Source organism: Nicotiana tomentosiformis, chromosome 3, assembly GCF_000390325.3.
Source record: "Nicotiana tomentosiformis chromosome 3, ASM39032v3, whole genome shotgun sequence".
NCBI lineage: Eukaryota > Viridiplantae > Streptophyta > Magnoliopsida > Solanales > Solanaceae > Nicotiana > Nicotiana tomentosiformis.
The window spans coordinates 82,333,158-82,355,471 of record NC_090814.1 but is presented as its reverse complement, the minus strand read 5'-3'; the positions used below and the strand labels follow the sequence as shown (position 1 = coordinate 82,355,471).

The following is a 22,314-nucleotide window of genomic DNA, read 5'->3' as shown; positions in this document are numbered from 1 at the left end:
TCCAGGAATACAAGAATAAATATTCAGATATGTGTTTTGGCATTTAAACCAACCATTGATGGTTTTGTGCATTGTCGGCCGGTAATATCCATAGACGACACTCATATCTATGGAAAGTATGATATTAAGTTGCTGATCATTGTCGCAGTATATGCTAATGGAAGCATATTTCCCCTCGCATTTTCTATTTGAGCCAATGAAAGCTAAGAGACGTGGATATTATTTTTGAACCACTTGAAGGAGCCCATTGCCAAACAGTGTTCGGGTATTTGTCTAATATTTGATCGGCATGGCGGTATTTTAAGTTCTATACAAAATTAGCGCGCATGGTAGGAACAATATGCCTACCACCATTACTATGTTAGGAACTTTAAGGCCAACTTCCAGAGGGCTCATCTGAACAAAAGCTTACATGATTTAATGTGGATAGCTGCAACATATCACCAAGAGTGTAAATTCAGGAGGCGACTGTAGTTGATTAGGCAGGAATACCCAGAAGCCTATCATTGGTTGATGCGACATGAGCTTAACAAATGGACTTTGCATAAGGATGGTGGTAGAAGATGGGGAATTTTGACTAAAAATGTGTCATAGTCTTTCAACGGGTTGTTGAAGTTTGCACGTAGATTGACTGTCACTGCCATGGTGCGGATGTCATTCAAGCAGATGGCGGAGAAGTTTGTTGAAAGATCTAGAGGTGCATCGTCATTGATGGAAGGGGGTGTTGAATTTATGCCACAGTCAATGAAACGATTTGAGAAATATTGGAAGCGAGCACAGTGACATACATTTTTGCAGTATTGCAGCGAGCAAAATATTTTTGAAGTTCGTACTGGTCTACATCAAAATCGCAGGAATAATACATACACCGTCAATGAATCCAAAAGATTATGCTCGTGCGTAAAATGGTCAATCTATCACTTCCCATGCTCACATGCCATGAAGTGCTTTCAGCATACAGGTTTTGCAGCAACGAGGTACGTTGATAAAGAATATAGTGTTGCTGCATATGTAAACATCTATAGTCGATAGTTGCAGCCAGTGGGTGCTGAGCATTATTGGTCGTCGGAACCATTTAAAATGGTGTGTAATAAGTATTATGTGTGTCAACGTCAAGTGCAAAAAAGAATGCGGATACGGAACCAAATGGATTTTGGTGATAACTTTTATGCGCGTAAATATGACATATATTCCCAAACAGGACATGATCGCCGTAAATGTCCTTCAACTGGTTTGGGAAGCGGTGGTAACTCATCTCCAGGTGGCAGTTCATCCAATGTGCCCAATTATCAAGGATAAATGTAGTGTTTTGTTGCAGTATTATTGTTGTACTAAATGTATGTAAAAGTTCAACTTGCAAAATTTCTGAAATAAAATTATATTTCCAATAGGGTTAAATCTAATTGATATTTAGCATTAAAAATTCAATACAACAATTTAAAATATTCTCCAAGAAATAAATAACAATTTTTATTTGTCATTATCGTCATTGTCTGACATTATTTCATTGTCATTGTCTTCATCTTCTTCGTCAATATCTTATATGCACCCTTCTGTACCTAGTGCATCGTAATCTAGGCCCCAACTTACACACATTTCTCGTATTTCATCGCTATCATCAATAAGACCACTTACTTAATTTCTACAATAATATGGGACTCCTACGTCTAACGTCTGTGATAGAAACTTAGGTAGTCCCTCCCACTCGACAACTGTTGGAAAAAAAGGATAATCAATGTCTCTATATAATTTTTTATTTTCTAATAAATCCCAATACTGATCCTCCGTTCATTGCAGGTAGTTAAGATCATCCAGTGCATGATGAACGGCTAGTACCTTTTCCATCTCTAAACTCTCCTTCATCAAATGTGAATCACTTCTGGTTCATATTTGTGTGTGTTTGTTTGGAAGGTTGCAGATAGTGCTTGTGGTATAACTAGCCCATGTCAGTGGCATAGTACTTCATAATCATACCATTTTGAGTAAATGGGAACCTATTATAGTTTTCGCCCCAAATTCGCATACCTTCATGATTTGTAGAATGCGCTTCGCCATCAATAATGTGCCCTGCAATTTTGAGATCAGTGTGTATATTGATAGGCTTATTTTTCAAGAGACGTAGAACACCATACCACTTGTCATCAAACAAATCAGTATAGCAACCTAGCATATTTTTTTAAGGTAGGAATCAATTATGTTATGACGTATTCCATGTGGATCTGTTAAACTACCTTCACCTTTTTACCTCTTCTTAAACCACTTATTAAATGTTAGTGTCATTTCTGGAATGGATGTTGTAATGGTTCTTGAAATGGTTTTTGAATACTGCAATGTTGGTTCAACTTAAGAAAAACTAAACTGCACGAACATGTATATTAAACGTAGCGCATCACCAATATGCGTAATGTGTATTGTCATGTCAACCTGAAAAAACTGTCGACCTGAAAAAGTTATCGATCTGAAAAGTTGCACCCACTTGTACCCTAAAGAATCATTAGCACGCGAAACGTAGTGCATCACCAATATGAATTATGTGTATTGTCATGTCGACCTGAAAAAGCTATCGACTTGAAAAAGCTGCACCCACTTGTAGCCTAAAGAATCATTAGCATGCGATACGTAGTGCATCACCAATATGCGTTATGTAACCTAAAATCACTCTTAGCTACCTATAAAAATCTCGCGCATTTTAGTTATTATTTGTGTTGTAACAAAACGAAGAAAACATCTTTCCATTAATTTTTTATTTTTGAGCATTACGACATGTCTGGACACAATGACATACCAAGGTGTTACTGTGAAAAATGTGCGATTTTGAAGCCATGTTGGTCAAATTGCAATCTGGGGCGCAGACGTTGGATGCGTAAACATGTTGTAAGTTATTATTATTGAAAAAGATATTTGTTAATAGTTTTTATATAACATGTTAATTAAAAGTCTTTTGTTATCATCCTCATTGGTAGGACGAAAATCAATGTGGTTTTGAAGAATGGTATGATGAACACATTACCCAGGAATACTACAAATCATGTTTGCTAAACATTTGGAATCTAACCGGTGAGTACGAACTCCAGATCTTGAAACTGCAAGAACAACTTGCGGCAATGAAGAAGAAACTAAAAGAGGCAGAAGAAGAAAATAATCAATTGGAAGAGAAATTTAAGTGATTGAAGCATAGAATGATGGGCGATAATGACTAAGCAAACACATGGATGTATTTAGTGTAGCTTTTATTTTTATGTTGTACGTGTCATATATTATCTTTAATTGTTAACGAATTTAAATTTATGTTAAGTTGTCTTATTTTTTTGTGTTCTAGTGTTAAACTAATAACCCGAAAAATAAAAACACATGCGCAAATTATGTAAAACATCAATAATTTTTCTATTATATATTTAATGTCATATAAACAACTCAGAATATATATCAATGAGTCCCACAACTTGTTTGCTTTAAAGAATTGGTTGGCCTGAGGCACATCCCATCCCGCCCGGCTACGCTATCAGGATCATCCTCATCACGTCGCCTCTTTATCGAAGGATGCGTTGTAGCATGATCGTTAGTAAGGCTGGCAGGCTCGGTAAAAGCAGCCATTGGGCCATCAGTAACCTACAGAATAATAAGATATTTTAGTATATGAAATATAGAATACTAACGTACGTGTTAGAAAAAAAGTTTAATGGTCATACCATGGTCTCAGCGGGCTCCTGAATAAGATCATCTGTCTCCGCAAGTTAGTATCGCACAATGTGGCCTCCGTGATGGGCGATGACAAAATCCTTAAAAAAAATAAATACACTTTAGATATTACTGACTAATCTATAAGGTAAAAATAAATTGAAATAATAGTAATACAAACAAACATGCGCCTGAGTAGCAACACAATGCTCTGTCGGAACATCTAGGTGTACTGGAGTAGATGAAGTATGTGATAGATCCTCAGCATCCCTCGGTGATGAGCCAAAACTCAGTTGTCGCCCATTATGCACCTCTCGTATCGGACGATCAGCAGCAACCGTCTATGGCTCTGGACGATCAGAAAAATACTGATCTTACTCCTGCTGCATAATAGTCGTGCCCGCGATCAATAATGGAGCTGACAGGGTCACCTGCGAGTCCCTGGTGACACTTGAAGGCTGAATGATGGCATATCATAAGGAGCATCTTGTGGCTCAGGATGGTCACCGGCTGATCATCTCTAATATCCTCCATGGGTGCCTCAACGCCCCCTTGTTGGGGACCCTGTCCTCGCGACCACCACGACTACGTGGGCCATCCGTTCCTCTCTGGCCACGCCTGCCTCGTCTACCACGTTCAGGGGCCACTTGTGGCCCATGATGATACTCCTCGGGTGGCACATAAGCATCCCCGTATCCTAATCTCCCATCCTCTCGGGCACGTCTCAATGTGTCAACAGCAAGATCAGTAACTCGATGGCCAAACCCGTGCACAACTACTGCTCCCTCGCCTGTATGTTGTATCATCTCCAGTCCCAACTGGTAGAACTGGTGTAAGCCTATAGCCTGCATAGCATATAAAATATTAATTACGGAAGGATAATGTAATATTATAAGTAAGGATAACAAATAACATACCAGTGCCTCATGCCTCCCGGCGTATGGAATGTACCGACCACCAGTGCGATGAACGGGATTCCCGACGAGAAGTCAGATAACTCTACGATACCAACCCACATACTCATGCTCGCCCTCCAAACGGTCAGGTGGAGGGTTTGGCAAAATCAGGCCATACCTCTGGTCCTAATCTTCAATCTGGGCCTCTAGCCAGGCCAAGTATGTCTGGTCGACCTTGTTGTGATCATCCCGCTGGTAATGTGTCATGTGCCAAGTGGGCGGAATAAGTACAAGTTGAGGTCGGCCAAACTGGCGAAGGACTCGTTCGGTGGCATGATGCTCAACTATATCGAGACATATCAGTGGGACGGAATAGCTCCACATAGCTCGACCGCAGGTGCAATAATCTGGCAATCTAGCTATGAGCGCGTTGTTGTATGGCCTCCATACGAACTATTTATTAAACACAAGACTCATGAGTAAACGTAACACATATCAAGCCAAGCCAAGTAAACTTAAGTATATATGTATCTGAGCGCCTTCAAGTAAATCCAAGAAATCCCTATAATAAGGGAGATGATGTCAAGCCTCGACCTCGCGGGCGTGGCCTCGCCTATCAACCCACCTCCAAGCTAGCGGGAGAAACGAGGAAGGTGGTGTATTCGGAGCTATCAGTGGCAGAGGTGGCTGGAACTACAAGAACCGCTCCCAGGCCCAAACCTAATATAGATTGTGGACATAAAATTTAAGGCATTTTTTACTATGTATGTTATAATCATAAAAAGAATTGACTATATCTTCAACTGCAGCAGCGGTATAAAACCGGCAACGTCTCTCTGGGTGCCTATGCACTCCCAACACATCTGCCTTTACAGGTAAGTTAGAATAGCTGCACCTGAGTTGTAACCAGATAAATCATCTAGCCGCTCCATATGATGTAGAAATCGCAAGCTGACTAGGTTTCCCGAAGTGTTCGGGAACAATATACCACTAAACATTAGCAGCAGCAACAACCTCGTGTGCCGGTCGATATCCTCTGGTGGTGAATCATAAGTAATCTCTGCGTCCATCGCCACCAGATGCTTCCTAACAGGCGTCGGCTGCATTCGACTGGCCCCACTCAACGCAGTCGGCTCCGCTGGCTGGAAATCGATGATCCGCTGCAACATATGAAGGTAATCCTCTCCTGTATAGTCTCTTAGAGCATGCGGGTAAGCTAAAGCTATACCATCAACGGGCAGCCCGAAAAGAACATCCATGCCCTCTAGCGTGATGGTAGCCTCGCCTATGGGTAGATGAAATGTGTGCGTCTCCGATTGCCACCGCTCTATTATAGCCGTGATCAGTGCTCAGTCGAACTGCAACCGGCCAATCTCTATGATCATGTAAAAACCCGTCCGCTGAAAGCGTCTAACTATACGGGGATGCAGTGGGTGGTGTCTAATGAACTCCCACAGATCATCTATACGTCTGGGGTGAAAGGTCTTGGACAGACACTACCCATCCCATATGTGTGAAGACCTATGGTTTCCCTGGAGCAACAGTAGCTCTCGAGATGCAGGTCCAGGATGCACATGGGGAAGCTCCATGGCGATGTCTTTAAATTGAACAATATTAATTAAAGTATTTTTCTGTTTAATTGTTTAACATCTTTAAATATATTGCAATATCTTTTATATTAATATTTAATCAATAATTTTTCTATATTATTACTTAGGTTGATACATTTTCTATATTATTATTTTATATGTTAATTTCTTACATTTTTGACTAAAATTCGGCAGGGTTTTGTTTGAACTATCATCTTTTTCAGCTATTTTTGGGTATAATAGAATTAAATAATCAATTTTCATAACTATACATGATATAATTAATAAGTATTCATATAAAAATACTTACTTTGACAAATTTTCTATATTTTTATTTTATATGTTATTTTCTTACATTTTTTTACTAAAATTCGAGAAGGTTTTTGTTTGAACTATCATCTTTTTTCAGATATTTTTGGGATTAATAGAGAACTAAATAATAAATTTCAATAACTAAAAATATATTTTAGTGATTATTCATATAACAAATACTTAGGTTGATAAATTTCCTATATTAATATTTCATATGTTAGTTTCCTATATTTTTTTACTAAAATTCTACAGGATTTTATTTGAACAATCATCTTTTTTAATTTTTTTTGAATTATAACAGAATTAAATATTAAAATTTTATAAGCAATCAAGATATATTCAATAACTATTCATATAAAAAATACTACAAAATTAATAGTAAATAATATTGAATTTATTTCATTCGTAACGATTTGTTTGTTAACTGTCATATTTTGCCCAAATTTTCCGACAGCGTCTCTTTTGTAACGTCAACTGATTATTTTATGATTCATATCTAATATTTGATAATTATCTACTAATACATTAAATTTATAATTAAGTACTCTAACCGAGTTTGTTAAGGAGAGCATGTAGTTTTTATTCTACACTACAAAATCTTAAAGCGCACTAAATTAACACTACTCTAAATGGCCATAAATAAAGTTAACTACCATAAGCTAAAATTTATTATCAGTTTTACTACGTTAAAGGGCACTACATAACAATTAAGGGCATAACATAACACTAAAGGGCACTAAATAATAATAAAGTCACATATTAATATACGTACAACAATAATATCACATATAACAATAATTATTCAAAGAGCATCAAGATATTTTAATAGTGTCTCGCCTTGAGGCGAGCTCCGAGGCGTGTCCAAAACAACCTTTTAAAATACTGAGCACGAGTATAACAGTCTTAACGTACCGACAAGGATTATGTACAACACATTCCCGTGTTGGGACAGATCAAGAAAGGAAGAACGAAATTAATTGGGAATATTTCGTTAATAGTAGTGTGGCACCAAACATTTGTTGTCTAAATTCGGAAGTTTATATTTAATTTGATTGTTTAATGCATATGCTTTTCCAACCCCTTTTCTTCATGTGCTAAGAAAGAATGTTTTTTTTGACATACTAATGATAATTGATGAGAGTGTTTTTAAGACAAACCATTGCATTGATTAAGTAATCACAAGGGACAAAAGGATGCCAACATAAGAAAGGTGCAGGGCATCAATAGCTGCAGTTCTACATCAACAAGAGAAGACACGAGTCCTATTTGACAGGAAAGAGTAAAGCTTATGCAACGTGTCAATTCTACAATTAAACCAAAGTAGATAATTGAGGAATCAGAATGCTGAAGAATATAGTATAAAGCTAGACGTTCACTTTGCTGAGAAAACAAATACTACTAGTATCAAGTAGAATACTACGTGTCATCCAAAGGAGATAGTTGTAGTCCAGAAGAAGAAAAATGGAGGACCCAATTGCCATTTTTGTAACTATTTGGTTAAGATTTAAGACCCAAGAGGGCATCAAGATGTCTTATATTGCTGTTGGCTGCCACAGATTCTCCTTTTCTTATATTCCCTCCTCTTTCTATCTTGAGATGTTCTCACAAAAGAATTTTACAAAATCATGTTTTTTTTCTTCTGGGAATTGTGATTCAATGTTGGCAGATTTATCATCACAACCACTGGTACAGTGCCGGCTCAAGGGGGAGGCGACTAAAGCCCTCACCCCCCACCCCACCACCAAATTGAAGGCCCCAAATTTCCATTAACAGTTAATATTATATTATTAAAATATAATTATTAAAAAGATACCAGATTTATATTTATTTTTTTCTTTTAGAGTGTAACACAAGTTATTTAGAAAAAAAAATTCATAACAAATATGCAATATGGCAAAATAACATTTTGATGACGACAATAATAATAAAATTTAAAAAAAAGTCTTGTAATATCATTTAAGTAGATTATTTCTTATCAAAGAAATTTGAAACCTTGGTGAGTGAAGTTACTAGATGTCTTCGATGGTGAAAACTAGCAGGTGGCCGAGCGAAGGGCCAAATATACGTATAAGATAATCCGTAAACCATTATTACAAAACAAAAAGAAAAAAATCAAATAAATATTAATATATGTAATTTTATTACAATAAATTAAAAGGCTTTTCGTAACTTTAGGCTTTATACCACAAATATCTTTGAGCTGCCTCTGTGGTACACGTTCTGTTTTAAAAGGCGTTTTTGGGGCGAGTCCCGGGGCGAGGCGTACCAAAAACGCCCTGGGGCGATGGTGTGGGGCGAAAGTCTCAAGAGGCGTACGCCCCGCAATTTGGGGCGTATGCTCGGGCATTCGGGGCGTACGTCCGGGCGTTCGGGGCGTACGTCCGGGCGTTCGGGGCGTACGTCCGGGCGTTCGAGGTACGTTTTTTTAGTAAGAAGTAAGCCCCAGAGACCTTTTCAAATTAAAATAAAATTTGTTGAATTAGTCCTTCATATACTACCCAAATTCTCAAAAGTCAGTTTGGTAATTACTCAAAAGGTTTAAAAAGGAACTCAAAAGTATTACATTTAAAAGTAAAGACCTTTTTTATTGATTTAAACCCTAATTCATGGTTTTTTCAATTTTTTATCTTGTCCGCTAGTCTCCTAATATCTCCCAAAAGCAATGAATATTTAATTTATTTTACAAATACAAAGAGAACTACATTATTCTTCATAGCAGCAAATTCAAAGTTCAAATTGCAAGTTAATCATCCTTTTTGTTCTTCCATATAGAAAACTTTATTTTTTTAGACTCAAATTACTTGTGCTTGTAAGTAACGTATAATAGATTGTTTTGATTAGTTTTTTGTGGGGATAGAGCACACACATATATAGTTTTCTTCATTTTTTATGTAATTTTACCTGTTTATAAATATTTACTGTCATTATATTATTTTATAAAATATTAAAAATTAAATACCTATGGGGCTTACGCCCTGCTGAGGCATATGTAAAACGCCTCGCCTTACGCCCACGCCTTTTAAAACGCTGGGTACACGCACTAAGAGGGTAAATGCAGTAACAATCAGTTTACACCTGTTAATTCTATATACTCCCTCAGTTTCAATTCATGTGAACTCATTTGACTGGACATGAAGTTTAAGAAAAGAGAGAAGACTTTTGAACTTATAGTGTAAAATGAGGCACATATATATATTTTGTGTGGTTATAAATTATTGCATAAAGGTAAATTATTTTCAAATAAGGAAATATGTCATTCTTTTTGGCACATACTAAAAAGGAAATACGTTCACATAAATTGAAACAGAGAGAGTATATATTAACAAATTTTTTTTTTGGTAAGAGAGGAAACCCGCAGCTGCTACAACCTCTGCCACAGTCTCCGCCCTTTGGATGAGCACTCTGTGATGAACACTTTGTGTGCAATGGGTAAACCTCCCCTGTGTAAAGTTAATATATGGCTAGATAGTAAAGGAACAGTAAGTGATTTCAATGCAAGCATTCAAAATTATATCTTTTGGCATACTAAATACTATCTCATTTTTCATTAGTGTTAGCAAAGTATGAGGACAACTTTTATACTTCTAATAATAGTAATTGGAGCCAAGAATATCTGTATAAGATGCCTTATCAGCTACTACTATTTTTAGTAAAGCATCTCTAGTAAGTTAAGACAGAATGGTACTTTTGCTTCCCTTGATAAGATATTTTTTCATTTTAAAGTGTATTCGACACATACAAGCACATCAAAAGCTGTATTCCCATTTGTCCATGATATTATTTTCATCTCTACAAAGTATTATTCCTCATTCTTATGAAGCCAATAAACTAAAGCCATTTGTGGTTTATGCCACAGGACCTACTATACATACAAAGTACAAATTAGTATTAAAAACTAAGATCCGATAGAGAAGTACACAAGTAGTAGAATACATGAAAAATAGAATAGTACATTTTTTGATGAATATATATGATGTTACGGGATCAAAGGAAACCCCCCCCCCTCCCCCCACCCTCCCCCCCCCCTCTTCTTCTTTGTCACCATTTGCACATAATGGCTGAGCCACATCGGTCTAAAGGTGGTTAATTGAATTTCATTCGGGAGCGAAGCTACTTATTAGAAGAGGGTATAATTCAATCTCCTTTATTGAAAACTTATACTGTGCAAATAGGATAAAGTCATTTTTAGGTGCATATCTAATCTTTTGAATATTTCCCTTGACATAATAGAAACTAGTGTAATGATGAACGGGGTTTAAAGTTACTGTACATTTGATTGGAGGTTCTACTTCCACACGTGGCATTCTTGTATTTCTTTGAATTATGATCTTGCCAGAATTGCTAGCTCCATTACTGATTCAGTAGGTGCATATATGAATTTCTTTTAAGTATATATATTAATTTTTGAATCTCATTAACACAATCAAAGTTTCCAGCATAATAGATAAGGTGATACAAAAATATTTTAGGCCATGTTTTTAAATTTCAATTTAAAACGAATAAACTAAAGCTTGACACTAGAAGATATGTTAAAATAACTTTTCGAAAGTAAAATGAACGATGATACAAGAAATGATAGCAATCGCAGCTCTTTCTAGTGGTTTATCTTTCCAGTGTGATGAGACAGCTGCTGTGATTGTTGAAACAAGCATGCATGTTTTTAATATCCGTAAGTAGGCAACTTTTTTTGTGGCACGTTGATTGGTTTCCAGAATCTTTAAACTTTTAAACAAAGTTCCTTCCTTTTTTCTCTATATATAAAAGCCTCTTCCATTGAACATTATCAAATCGTCCAGCAGCATATATATATATATCTCTACGTACAATTTCCTTACCCTAATAGCAAAAAAGGCAAAAGAAGAAAAGAATGTCTTCTAGGGCTTCTGAATCACTAGCAGTAGAGAGAGTGATAGGAGAAGTGGTTGACAGTTTCACAGCGTGTGTGAAAATGAATGTGATATACAATGGCAGCAAGCAAGTTTCCAATGGACATGAGCTCATGCCTGCTCTCCTTGCTGCTAGACCTCGTGTCGAGATTGGTGGTGAAGACATGAGATCTGCTTATACTCTTGTAAGTCCTTTTATTTTACATGGCCTAAACTCGTTTGACTGGACACCAAGTTTAAGAAAGAAAATGTTTCCAATGAAATTTTTATGGCTACATGAGTATGCCATTTAAAACTGACAGGTTTCTTTCTTTTGTAAATAGATTAAAAAAAAAATGAAGTGTCATATAAATGAAATACTACAGTTACTACCTTTTGATCTTGTATTCGTACGTCTCTCTGTTTTTTTTCATGATTTCTGATTGTTCATTCTTTTCTTTGGGAAAGATCATGACCGACCCGGATGCTCCAAGTCCCAGTGATCCATACTTGAGGGAACACCTCCACTGGTAAATTCTTATACTGATGAATCAAATTGAGCAAAAGAAATAGAAAACAAACTTATTTCCTCTGCATTATGTATATAACATTCACGTTAATTAATAATATACTCTTATATAAAAAATTTCAGGATTGTAACAAATATTCCAGGTACCACAGACGTCTCTTTTGGTAAGTCTGAAGCAGTGACTTGGCTAATTAATTACTGTATGATATATAGCAGAGAGTAAAGTACTCTTGGCTAGAAACAATATTAACTTAATTAGCATTATTGAATACAGGAAGGGAGATAGTGAGCTATGAGAGTCCAAAGCCAGTAATCGGGATTCACCGCTATGTATTCATTTTATACAAACAAAGAGGAAGGCAAACAGTGAAACCACCAGCAACAAGGGACCAATTCAATACTAGGGGCTTTTCAGCAGAAAATGGATTGGGATCCCCTGTTGCTGCTCTCTACTTCAACGCCCAGAGAGAAACTGCTGCCAGAAGAAGATGATATATTAGCGCAAACTTTTTCTTAAACATGTTTATCTAAATAAGCTCTGCACTCTAAACCATAGTATGGACAGCAGACGGATTACTATTAGTAGAACGTGGCACTTACTTTCCCCTCTCTGATTGGTTTAAGAGATTTAAGTGTCATTGTCAAGCATATTATAAGCTCATATCCAAATATATATGTATGGTGTTACTATGTACTATAACTTAGTTGTTGGATTCATCTGCTCATTTTTGTATCAGCCGCAAAGTTGTATCTCTTTTTGTTTTATATAAGACTAGTGGATATATATATATATATATATATATATATATATATATATATATATATATCTTCAATAGCATTACATTAAATTTAGAAATGGTAAAAGTTAATAACACACACAATTCCAAATCAGTGATCAATAGACTCATCTTCATTATTGCATAAGGGACATTTCAAATCATCAACGGAACCCCACTTTGCAACCCTCTGGTGAATAGTCTCCTATATATATAGCCATGTTAAAAACAAAGCACCACCTACGAGATCCAGGATTTTTACAGATTGGTCTCTTCCAATTAACTTGTTGAAATTCTCCCCTAATCTTATGTAGCCATCTGCGTTATATCCAGAAGTATTGAATTATTGTCAATACTAATTGTAACATTTGGGGCTACTTAAGTCTTATTGCCTTTGTGTTCTTATAATTATATTGATTGTTGACTACATTTTCAAACTGTTGTAGACGGAACATATGTAAGTAAACAAAAAGTGAGAAATAAATTAATAGATTTACTTGTCTCTAATGGTCTTTTGTTTTTGACTCACTAAGAGAATTGTTTTTTTTTTTTAATTCGGATGTCCCCGAAGGGACAAAATTTGGACCATTTCTCGATTTGTGCGTGGTATCCTTGCGCAGGGGCCAAGCTAATCTTCTCTGTATCGTTCCAATGCTAAGAGAATTGTTTTACTAATCATAAATTTTCAAAAATCTCACGAGATAGGCAGAAAAAACTGAAAATAAACATTTATAAGCTCTTTAAAATTTAAAAACATGATGATAAAAAGAAAGAAAAGAGAAGAGAAAGCCAAACATCATGAAAAGAAATTATAGAGTATTTAGAAAAGTTTGAAACGTTAAAAGAGCTCATAAATGGGTATTAAATTGTCTAACGGGAAGGCGAAAATTGAAATAAGAGCAGCAAAATGAAGACAAAATTAAGATAATATTTCTCTCATTTATTTTCTAATTTAATATAGTACTATAATTTTATACAATTCTCAATGTTCTAAAATCAGTTCTACTCTCAAGCTTGAAAATACTTCAGAATGACAAAGAAGCAAAAAATTAAGAAAAACTATGTTAACAATTCCGCACATTTCTCAAAGTTCAAACGTCGATTCTAGTCTCAAATACACAATGGATTACATTGTTATTGGCACAAACTATACATTTAATTTCCTCTACCAACTCATTTTATCCAAAGCATATTGAATTTAAAAATTCAGGTACGAGAAGTAAATTTCACCCCGTTTACCTTTTTATGCTTTCCCAACTCATATATGCTAAAATAAATCACCAAATCCACGAGCAAAATTAAGTGATGAAAAATTTCTATAGCAAAAGAGAACTCAAAAAGAAAACGAATACATGGAGACTTCTTTTCAGTGTCAGACTTTATGTTTGACGGGAAATTCGCACCTAGCGAAAAGGTATCCGGTTTGACTGAATACATGTTTGGACAGAGATGTCGGCGAAGATTGTCGAAAGAAGAGAGAAATTGTTATGTGAACCAATGTTTGTGATTCAAGTATGAAAATGTTTACAGAGACGTTTTGAATTGAATGTTTATAAATGCGATTCATTTCCCGAGTTAAACGCTACAAACTTCTGGAATCCGCCACTATAGCAACCGTTGCATCTCTTCTTGGATTTTTAAGTTGGAGAATCAAGGTTTTAACTGTGAAGAAAGAAGAAAATGGCAATAAAACTACAAAAGAGATAAATGGCATTTCGGGGCTAAGAATGGTGCCACGTCACTTTTCTTTTCCCCTCCTTTATATTAATATATAGATATATAGATTTTAGATTATATACACCATTAATATAATAATTTTTTTCATTATCAAGATATTTATATCGTATAGGCAACCAACAACTAGGGAGACTTTTGATAAGGCTATTGATAAAGCCTCGAGTGGTTTCGATAAGGGTGTTCAAAGATGTATAGAGAGGACAGAGCAGAGATAGTATTAGGATACGTGTCGGACAACCGATGGACGTGGTCATTTGACAAACAAAATTAACGGAAACAATTACACAAAGTACAATAAGGTTCCAGAATTCTTTATCGGACGACTCTCTTACTGTGGTTAATGTCACGTTATCACGCTTAAAGATTGACAAGAAGTCTCTGAAAACAACCAATCAGAAATCCAAAATTCAAACGCATCGAATGCAACAACAAATCCAGTATAATCACATAAATGAAGTGTGGAAGGTAAAGTATACGCAGACCTTACCCATACCTGGTGGAGGTAAAAAGATTATTTCCTAAAGACCATCGGCTCAAGAAAATATGAAAAAGAAGAAAAAAAAGAAGAAAACAAAGAAGAAAAAGAAAAAAAAGAGAAAACATTAGAAGAAGAAAATGGAGTATCACCAAATAGGAAAACAAGATAATTGAAGTCAACGAAACAACATGAATTCTACCCTAATTCTTGACATCCACACGCATTGAATGCTACAAGCCTAATTGGTTTTGCTTTAATGCATGAGAAATTCATCTCATCCTTTCCAAATGTGCCAATCCCTCCACTTACCTTTTCTCAAAATCCCTTCACGTGAAAAGTTGTGAACCGCTTATAAGATGTCCAGACATTCCTCTCTTGTTCGATGTGAGACTGGATGTCACATTATGCATTTCGTTATTGGTGGTTATCAGTGACTAACTGAGCTTTTACCTACCAGAACTTCCAACATGGAGATGGCAGGCATGGTCCTTTTGGCCACTTCTTATCGCTCCATAAGATAGTAGTTCATCGGTAAACTAATTAAATAGTTCCTCCATCTCCACAATACCGAAGACATCACACCTAATATACAATATCTTGCCAAACTTGCAACTTAAATTGACACTCAAACACACTACTTCTACAGCAGAACATTAAAAGTTGTACAAACAGAGCAAATGTGTAATACAAATTTCCCCTATTCCACTCTCTGTCTTTGTCAGTTTACAGAAACCTAGTGTTTACCTTCACAAACCCCACCAGTACTCAAAACTATCTTTTGCAACTTGATGGGGTACTGGTACAAACAGGTTAAAATTATCTGCTTCAACCAGACTGATAATAATTGCTCTACATACAACAGCAAAGAATTACCTAACAACAATCTCAAGATTAAAGTACTCCAATCTCCTACTACTGAATTCTTTACAAGCCCCAACTCCAAATAATCAAGGCAACATTTTTAAGATATTCAAGACGCTGGAGAGCTGGATCTACTGGCTCATAAACCAGCAAGTGAAACAGAAGCTGCACGAAAGATTCAAAAGCATTTAAGAAAGAAATAAAGTCAAGCTTTGAATCTTATGTGCTTCTCTGTTTGGCTCAAAATTTCCTCTCCCAGGGCGCCAAAGCAAGCATATTAAGCATTAATCTCAGCATTACACTGATGCTCCCTGCTGCAACTTCTTCTGCCCCAAAACATGTTCGAGCAGGTAGTTTTCTCCAATCTCACATTCATTTTGTCTTGGTCATTTGAAGTGGACTGTGACTGATTAGAAGTTTCATCTTGAGTGTCATTTTCTATGGATTCCAAAGTTGGGGAAGGTCCTTCATCACAAGTACACAAAGGGATTGCAACAGAAGGAAATGGGCTACAAGTCACAGGACAGGAAAAATCAGAAGACACTGAAGCAACACGATTCTTTCTAATTTCATGTGCGCTAGAGGGTGTTGATCGATCTTGCTCACGAGGATGAAGCATGCACGGTGTGCATAAGCTAAGGGATAGATGTAACTTAAATTCCTTTGCAGGAGACCCAGGGAGTTTTACAAATGAGACAATGCCATGTCTGCAAAGTGGACATGGAATGGAGCCAGGCGGACCCAATAATTCAGACGGGATGTTGCTTGCAGAGCAAAGATAGAGTGCACATCTTACACACAATTGATGCCCACAACCTGAATATATCGAATACAAAATAAAAGCTCAATATATATTAAACAAACTAAATGCCCTTTTATTAATCAAGAAAGCTCTTCTAATTTTTACAGGGTACATAGTGTCATTTTAACTGTTATCATCTTCTCAAGTTTCCAACAATGTACACTAGAAACATAACTGTGAGATAATCTAATATCACCTACGTAATAAATAAATTTTCCAAACTCACATTTCCGGATTCAGCACAACAAGACTGCAGTTGGTATGAATATGACATTGCTAGATCGCATGGTACCCATTTTTCATTACTCCTTTTGCTCCATTTTGTGCGATACTATTATTATTCGGGCAGTCTGAACAATTTGGTCTTTGACTACGAGTATTTCAAACTTTTTAAAATAATTTGAATTGTTGACGATACTAACTTATAGCACTTATCACGTAATCTTCAAACATGTAAATCTTATTTGAAAAATCTTGAACAATTTATGCCTGAATCCACATTGAAATTAGGTGTTTTGACCCTCATATTCCAAACTCCTTCACATAAAACGGGACGGAAAGAGTATGTCAAACAGATTTCGAAGAGCACCAATCAAGTTTCTTTACCTTAAGACAAGATTGGATCAGCAGATATTCCTTATTGGATGAGTTGAAAAACATCAAGTATAACAAAATAGATGGGAAGAAAAGGTTTAGGTAGATGGGAAGAAATCTCCTGACATTTTTTTCTCTCTATGGAGTTTAAACTTTGATCCCTTAAGATTTTCATACCAACTTCATCTGCATACCCTTGGGTGAAACAACAATATCTAGACTTGATAGGTCTAGAGTGTGCATAATGGCTTAATTTTGAGAGTGTTCCTCACATATTATGTGAGGAAAGGAGGAATGCAGTTCATACTCATGTAATAAAAATAGATAAGGTTGCTTAGTGCTTGATCATGTATGAAACAAAAACCTTTGATTAGAGGGCAATATTACATCATCTGTCGGATTCATATCAATCAATCAACTATGCCAAATTCTAGATTAGTTTAGATTTGGTTGTATGAATTCTCTATATGTATCCATCTGCTTGATTCAGACCAATCTCATTCCAATACTAAATAATTAGTCTTACGCCCTAGTTCTCTCAATTATTCTTAGCTTTGCATTGATTCTAAAGGATTCTATGTCTTTGAGACAACTTTCTTTCACATGATTTTAGGTTTATCTCGTCTTTTTTTAACCATGTTCAATCATTATAGTGGCACACCTCTATATAAGGAGGTCGATGCATAATCAAGCTAAAATATCTCGACCTTCTGTAATTTTATCCTCTATGTTACTAGCAATCTTTATCAAATGTAATCTTTTCAAATATTGTCAATCTTGGATGAGACATATTCATCTTAATACTCGCATTTATACGACATACATATCTTGTGGATAGGTTGGTCCCTAGAGGCCCAAAGTTCGCTCGTATATAACATTGCTGTCATAACCACATTTAATAGAAATCTCTCTAATTCATATATTGAAGAAAATCAAATTGAAAGGATAATGGTACGAACCTTCGGCAGACACTGAACATACCCTCTCCAGGCAAACGGCACAAGTATCAGAATCATCAGACGAAGTTGCTGAAGACTGCAAGCCACACTCTCTGCAGAAAGTGGTCACAATGATCAGTACTAACGTATGGTTGCCACCTAATTTTAGACTACCTATTAGATTGACAGTCATTTAAAAGAATAGAATACAGCCCCCCCCCCCCCCCCAACACACACACACACACACACACACACACACACACACACAACACACGTGCAGAAAAAAACCCCACGCCTAAAATGTTTCCCAAAGAAAGATTAAGAGAAATCACAAAGAGAAGAATAAAACAAGTGCTCATTCTATCACTTAGGTAACAGCCACTACTAACAGTCAAATAAAAATCAGCAAAGCCCAGCATTCAAAGTCCACATTCCATCAGTGAAAGGCGAGAGAGAATTAGCGGTCCATCACACTACTGCTTCAACATGAATAACCAATAGATCAGATATCACAACCGAAGAAAGTTTCCATCGAATATCCGCTAGACAAATGGTTAAATTTTTTTTTTTTTTTTTTTTTGGGATTGTTTTGTTAAGGTGTTTTCTTAAAGCTTGAACTTATACGAGTGGGAACAATCATAATATATCAGGCTTATGCCTTCACAAGCTAAAAGGCTCCATTACACTTTTATGCTGTGCATCATACAGATAGAATGCACAGAAAAAAATACATTTTCAAAGCTTTTGAACAATCCGACAATGCATGTGTTAGTGACTGTGAACTGCTTGTTACAAACCTATAGCGATATATGGAGTATCCTTTGGCAGTAACGCACACACACAATATCCTTAGCAATCATTGTCATATTCGCATCTAGCAAAGACCTCACTTTGTTTAGTACCCTAGCATATGTAACATTGTCAAACAGATTTGCAGCATTGACAACTATTCATTTCTATTGATGTTTCCATCTAATAGTTCAGTTTTCATCAATGGCATTCCTTATTTTGCTTCTCAAAAAGTAGCTACCAAACATGGCCACCATAAAAAGCACTAGGTAATCTGAAAATGAAATATCACATGACAAGCATTTGCCTCCTCTCTATTAAGAAAAACTTAACAATAAAAAGTTAGTATATCTCAGACAATACGTGACCAGGTTTAGGGTAGATATTGAACATAGATCTGTAACAAATTTGATGCACCAAAACATATTTCAACCAAGCCACTTAAGATGACAAAGACGGATAGTTCAGAAATACACCTTTTTTAAGAAAAAATATATGGAAACCCCACTATCCTGTACCTACAAGCCGAACAGTGGCAATTTCCCACATTTGCTTCTTGGTAACTCAAAACCCTACTTATGTAATTATGTTTGGAAGTGGAGGGTCCTTATTCAAGGCTATCCCTCGCTTGTCACTCCAAAATTAGCATTATGCATGGCAGAAAAGGTAATTGCCATTTACCTTGCGATGTTAAGCACGCTTAATAGAGGCAACGATAAATAACTTGAAGATGGAAAGGGTGGAATTATTGAATCAGAATTTGGTGCAAGTAACGGTTCAAGCCAATGACGCCCCCACATCCTGGCAACATCAAGAGGAAGCCACCTGAAAGAATCCAATATCTGTTGAGCGACATCTGGAAATTTACAGCTGTGAGAGTTTAAACTGAGAAGAAAGTTCTGCATAGATTACCCATTGCAGTTCAATGTCAATCGACTGGCACCTCTTGCAATAAGGATCTGTAGGAACACAAAGTAAATTTTCATTTAAAAGTTAGCAAGGATCAGAATTGCCTCAGAAAATAATAACGTAAATACCAGGAGGTGTCAAAAGTAAACATCTTTTTCTTCTGACAATTAAAATTATTAGATATCAGTGGGAAGACGAGTTAGCCAATCACCTGACAGCATTTTAGATTTCCTCCACATGCAGCATAGTGCAAAGGAGTACTTCCAGCTCCTAGAGAATAATTTATTTTGAAAGCATGTCAATTAAGAATCAACCAAAAACATTTAATCATGCCTCGAGCGAGCTTATACCTATCAGATCCATCGATGACCCATAGTGAAATGTCACAGCTGATACATCTGCATTAAGATCAAGCAGGAGCTGGACACAATCAAAATATCCATTCAATGCAGCCATATGAAGAGCAGTAATACCACCATCAGCAGCTTTGTTTACAAATTTTGACAGTGCACTGCAATGAAAAGGAAGCAAATAAAACGATCAGCCAAGTATATGAAGCTTACCAGATAGAATTGTCCAATTTTTCCAAGAAGAATCCAAACCCTCAATGTCAAAGAACATGCCAGAACTCATGAGCATGGTTAGATATTAGCTCAATGTTTTAACTAATTCTTTTATCAAAACCTAGACACCATCTGTTCTATAAAAAGCTAACAAATGAAACACCCACAAGGCCTTTCTTTTACAAGACCATATGTTTACACTACCACCTTCGTCTTCTTTGTCGCAATTCAACATGAATCCTTATAACAAGAATGAAAACAAATAAATGCAAGCAGATGACCCACCTTTGCTCATGCTTGCATTTTGAGTTTGAACTATCACCCCTGTCTGTTTGAGCATTTATAGAATCAAAAGGGGCACTAGGAACGAAATCAGCCACCACGAGTCGTATGCATCTAACATGTCCATTCACTGCTGCAAAATGGAGAGCTGTCCTCCCACTTAGATAATCCGCCCTCGTAACCTGAAACAAATATTCAAGATTCAAAAGGGGGGAAATATTCTATTAGAAGAATGACATGGAAGTCTTAGAAGCCAAATTAACAAGTGAAAAAAGAGCCCCTTAGGGGGAAAGTAGAATAAGGGAAGCTCACGTTGCATCTAAAAAGAAGAAGGGTTTGAACAACTTCCCAGTGACCATATCGACACGCCTGCATCAATGCCGTCTTTAAAAGAACAACACAGTCGTCAGATTCAATTTAGAAATCCATCAATTCAATTGGCAATTCAAGAAAACACAGCTCAAAGTGCCCCAAAATGCATTCCAACACTAAAATTGAAGAAATATTCAGCTCATAAAGCTGATCTTTCATTAACTAACTACCCCTTATCAAAATAATATCAGCTCATAGAATAATCTTGTAAAGACCTAAACAGGAGCTAGCAAGAGAAAAAATGGGTAAAAAAAACTCTCTCTTTTTTTCCGTTACCTGACCACAGTAATTTCTAGAATTGACATCAGCACCGTTCCCAAGCAACAACGCAACAATCTGAAAATTGTTTCAGAACATATCATACAAAGAAATTAGAGATGAAATACAAAAAAGAAAAGGTGAAAAAAAGGAAAAGAAAATACGTCGTTGTGGCCTTTGGCGGCAGCAAAGTGAAGAGGGGAATTGAGGCCACCAAAAGTAGAGTATTTGGAGAGGCATGGATTGCAATCAAGCAACATCTTTGCTTCCACGTAATCGCCGTCTCTCGCCGCCGATACCAGCCGTTCGCCGGACGCCGAGCACCCAAACGAATTCCCCATTTCTCTGTTTTTTTTCCTCTCAAGGAAAAATCCAAGCTATTTGTCTATTTCTATGTCACTATATATATAAATGTTTGTTAGATATGGATGTGAAGTCAAGATTTGTAGAAATGGCAGTAAAATTTGACCGAGAGAGGATATGTCTTTGGAAGAATTTTATTAGAAATTTTTTTTTGGGGTGGGGTGGGGTGGGGGCGGGGGGGGGGGGGGGATGATTAAGGGTGATACGTAAATTGGGAAGGGAGGGGTGGGGAGAATTAGGTCAACTGTCGTTTAACAAAATTTGAAAAAAAAAATGATGTATGTAAAAGATAGCGGAACACCCTCGAGTTTGAGTCATTTTTGCTCTCTAGTTATTCTTTTAGATTTTAATTTTGTAAGTATTGATAGCGTAAATCTTTTTTTTTTAATAACAAAATGTTGTAAAATTAATACTGTAACTACTTATGGTAACAATAAGTCTGTGACTTGAAAAATAGTAAGAACAACAAATTTGTGACCTGAAAAAAAAAAGTAAGAAAGTAAAAGTTTGTGACCCAAAAAAACGTGAAGTGACTACTTAAATATAGTACTTTTATAATTTTGCCAAACAAAGAACTTATTTTGTGCAAACGCCACGCAATTTTTGTACAATCTGAAGTTTGGTAACATATTTGGATAAAGTTGAGGAGAGGATGACGGTGGATTATTTTTTTTGGGGGGGGGGGGGGGGGGGGATAATATAAAAGATATTTGTGATTCTTTT

General features: G+C 36.3%; 2 protein-coding genes, 1 long non-coding RNA gene and 1 other non-coding gene across 4 annotated transcripts; 1 reads left to right on the top strand and 3 right to left on the bottom strand.

The window, feature by feature from the left end:
• Positions 1-11,265: 11,265 nt before the first annotated feature.
• Positions 11,266-12,594, top strand: LOC104105402 (CEN-like protein 1). The gene is made up of 4 exons (XM_009613691.4): positions 11,266-11,546; positions 11,809-11,870; positions 11,993-12,033; positions 12,144-12,594. Exons 1-4 carry the CDS (start codon positions 11,343-11,345, stop codon positions 12,359-12,361), a joined length of 525 nt encoding a protein of 174 aa, XP_009611986.1. The 5' UTR covers positions 11,266-11,342; the 3' UTR covers positions 12,362-12,594.
• Positions 12,143-14,023, bottom strand: LOC138907080 (uncharacterized). Its single transcript, XR_011414791.1, has 2 exons — positions 13,885-14,023; positions 12,143-12,344 (listed from the first exon to the last, which is right to left on the bottom strand). It is a non-coding gene; the product is annotated as an uncharacterized lncRNA (long non-coding RNA).
• LOC117279035 (U6 spliceosomal RNA) lies at positions 13,220-13,324 on the bottom strand. The gene has a single exon (XR_004509431.1). It is a non-coding gene; the product is annotated as a U6 spliceosomal RNA (small nuclear RNA).
• A 1,455-nt stretch (positions 14,024-15,478) lies between the features above and the next one.
• On the bottom strand, positions 15,479-21,688 carry LOC104105403 (E3 ubiquitin-protein ligase XBAT33). The gene is made up of 10 exons (XM_009613692.4): positions 21,393-21,688; positions 21,247-21,306; positions 20,911-20,982; positions 20,602-20,780; positions 20,104-20,264; positions 19,965-20,023; positions 19,757-19,803; positions 19,526-19,669; positions 18,077-18,168; positions 15,479-16,537 (listed from the first exon to the last, which is right to left on the bottom strand). Exons 1-10 carry the CDS (start codon positions 21,567-21,569, stop codon positions 15,999-16,001), a joined length of 1,530 nt encoding a protein of 509 aa, XP_009611987.1. The 5' UTR covers positions 21,570-21,688; the 3' UTR covers positions 15,479-15,998.
• Between the last annotated feature and the right edge of the window lie 626 nt (positions 21,689-22,314).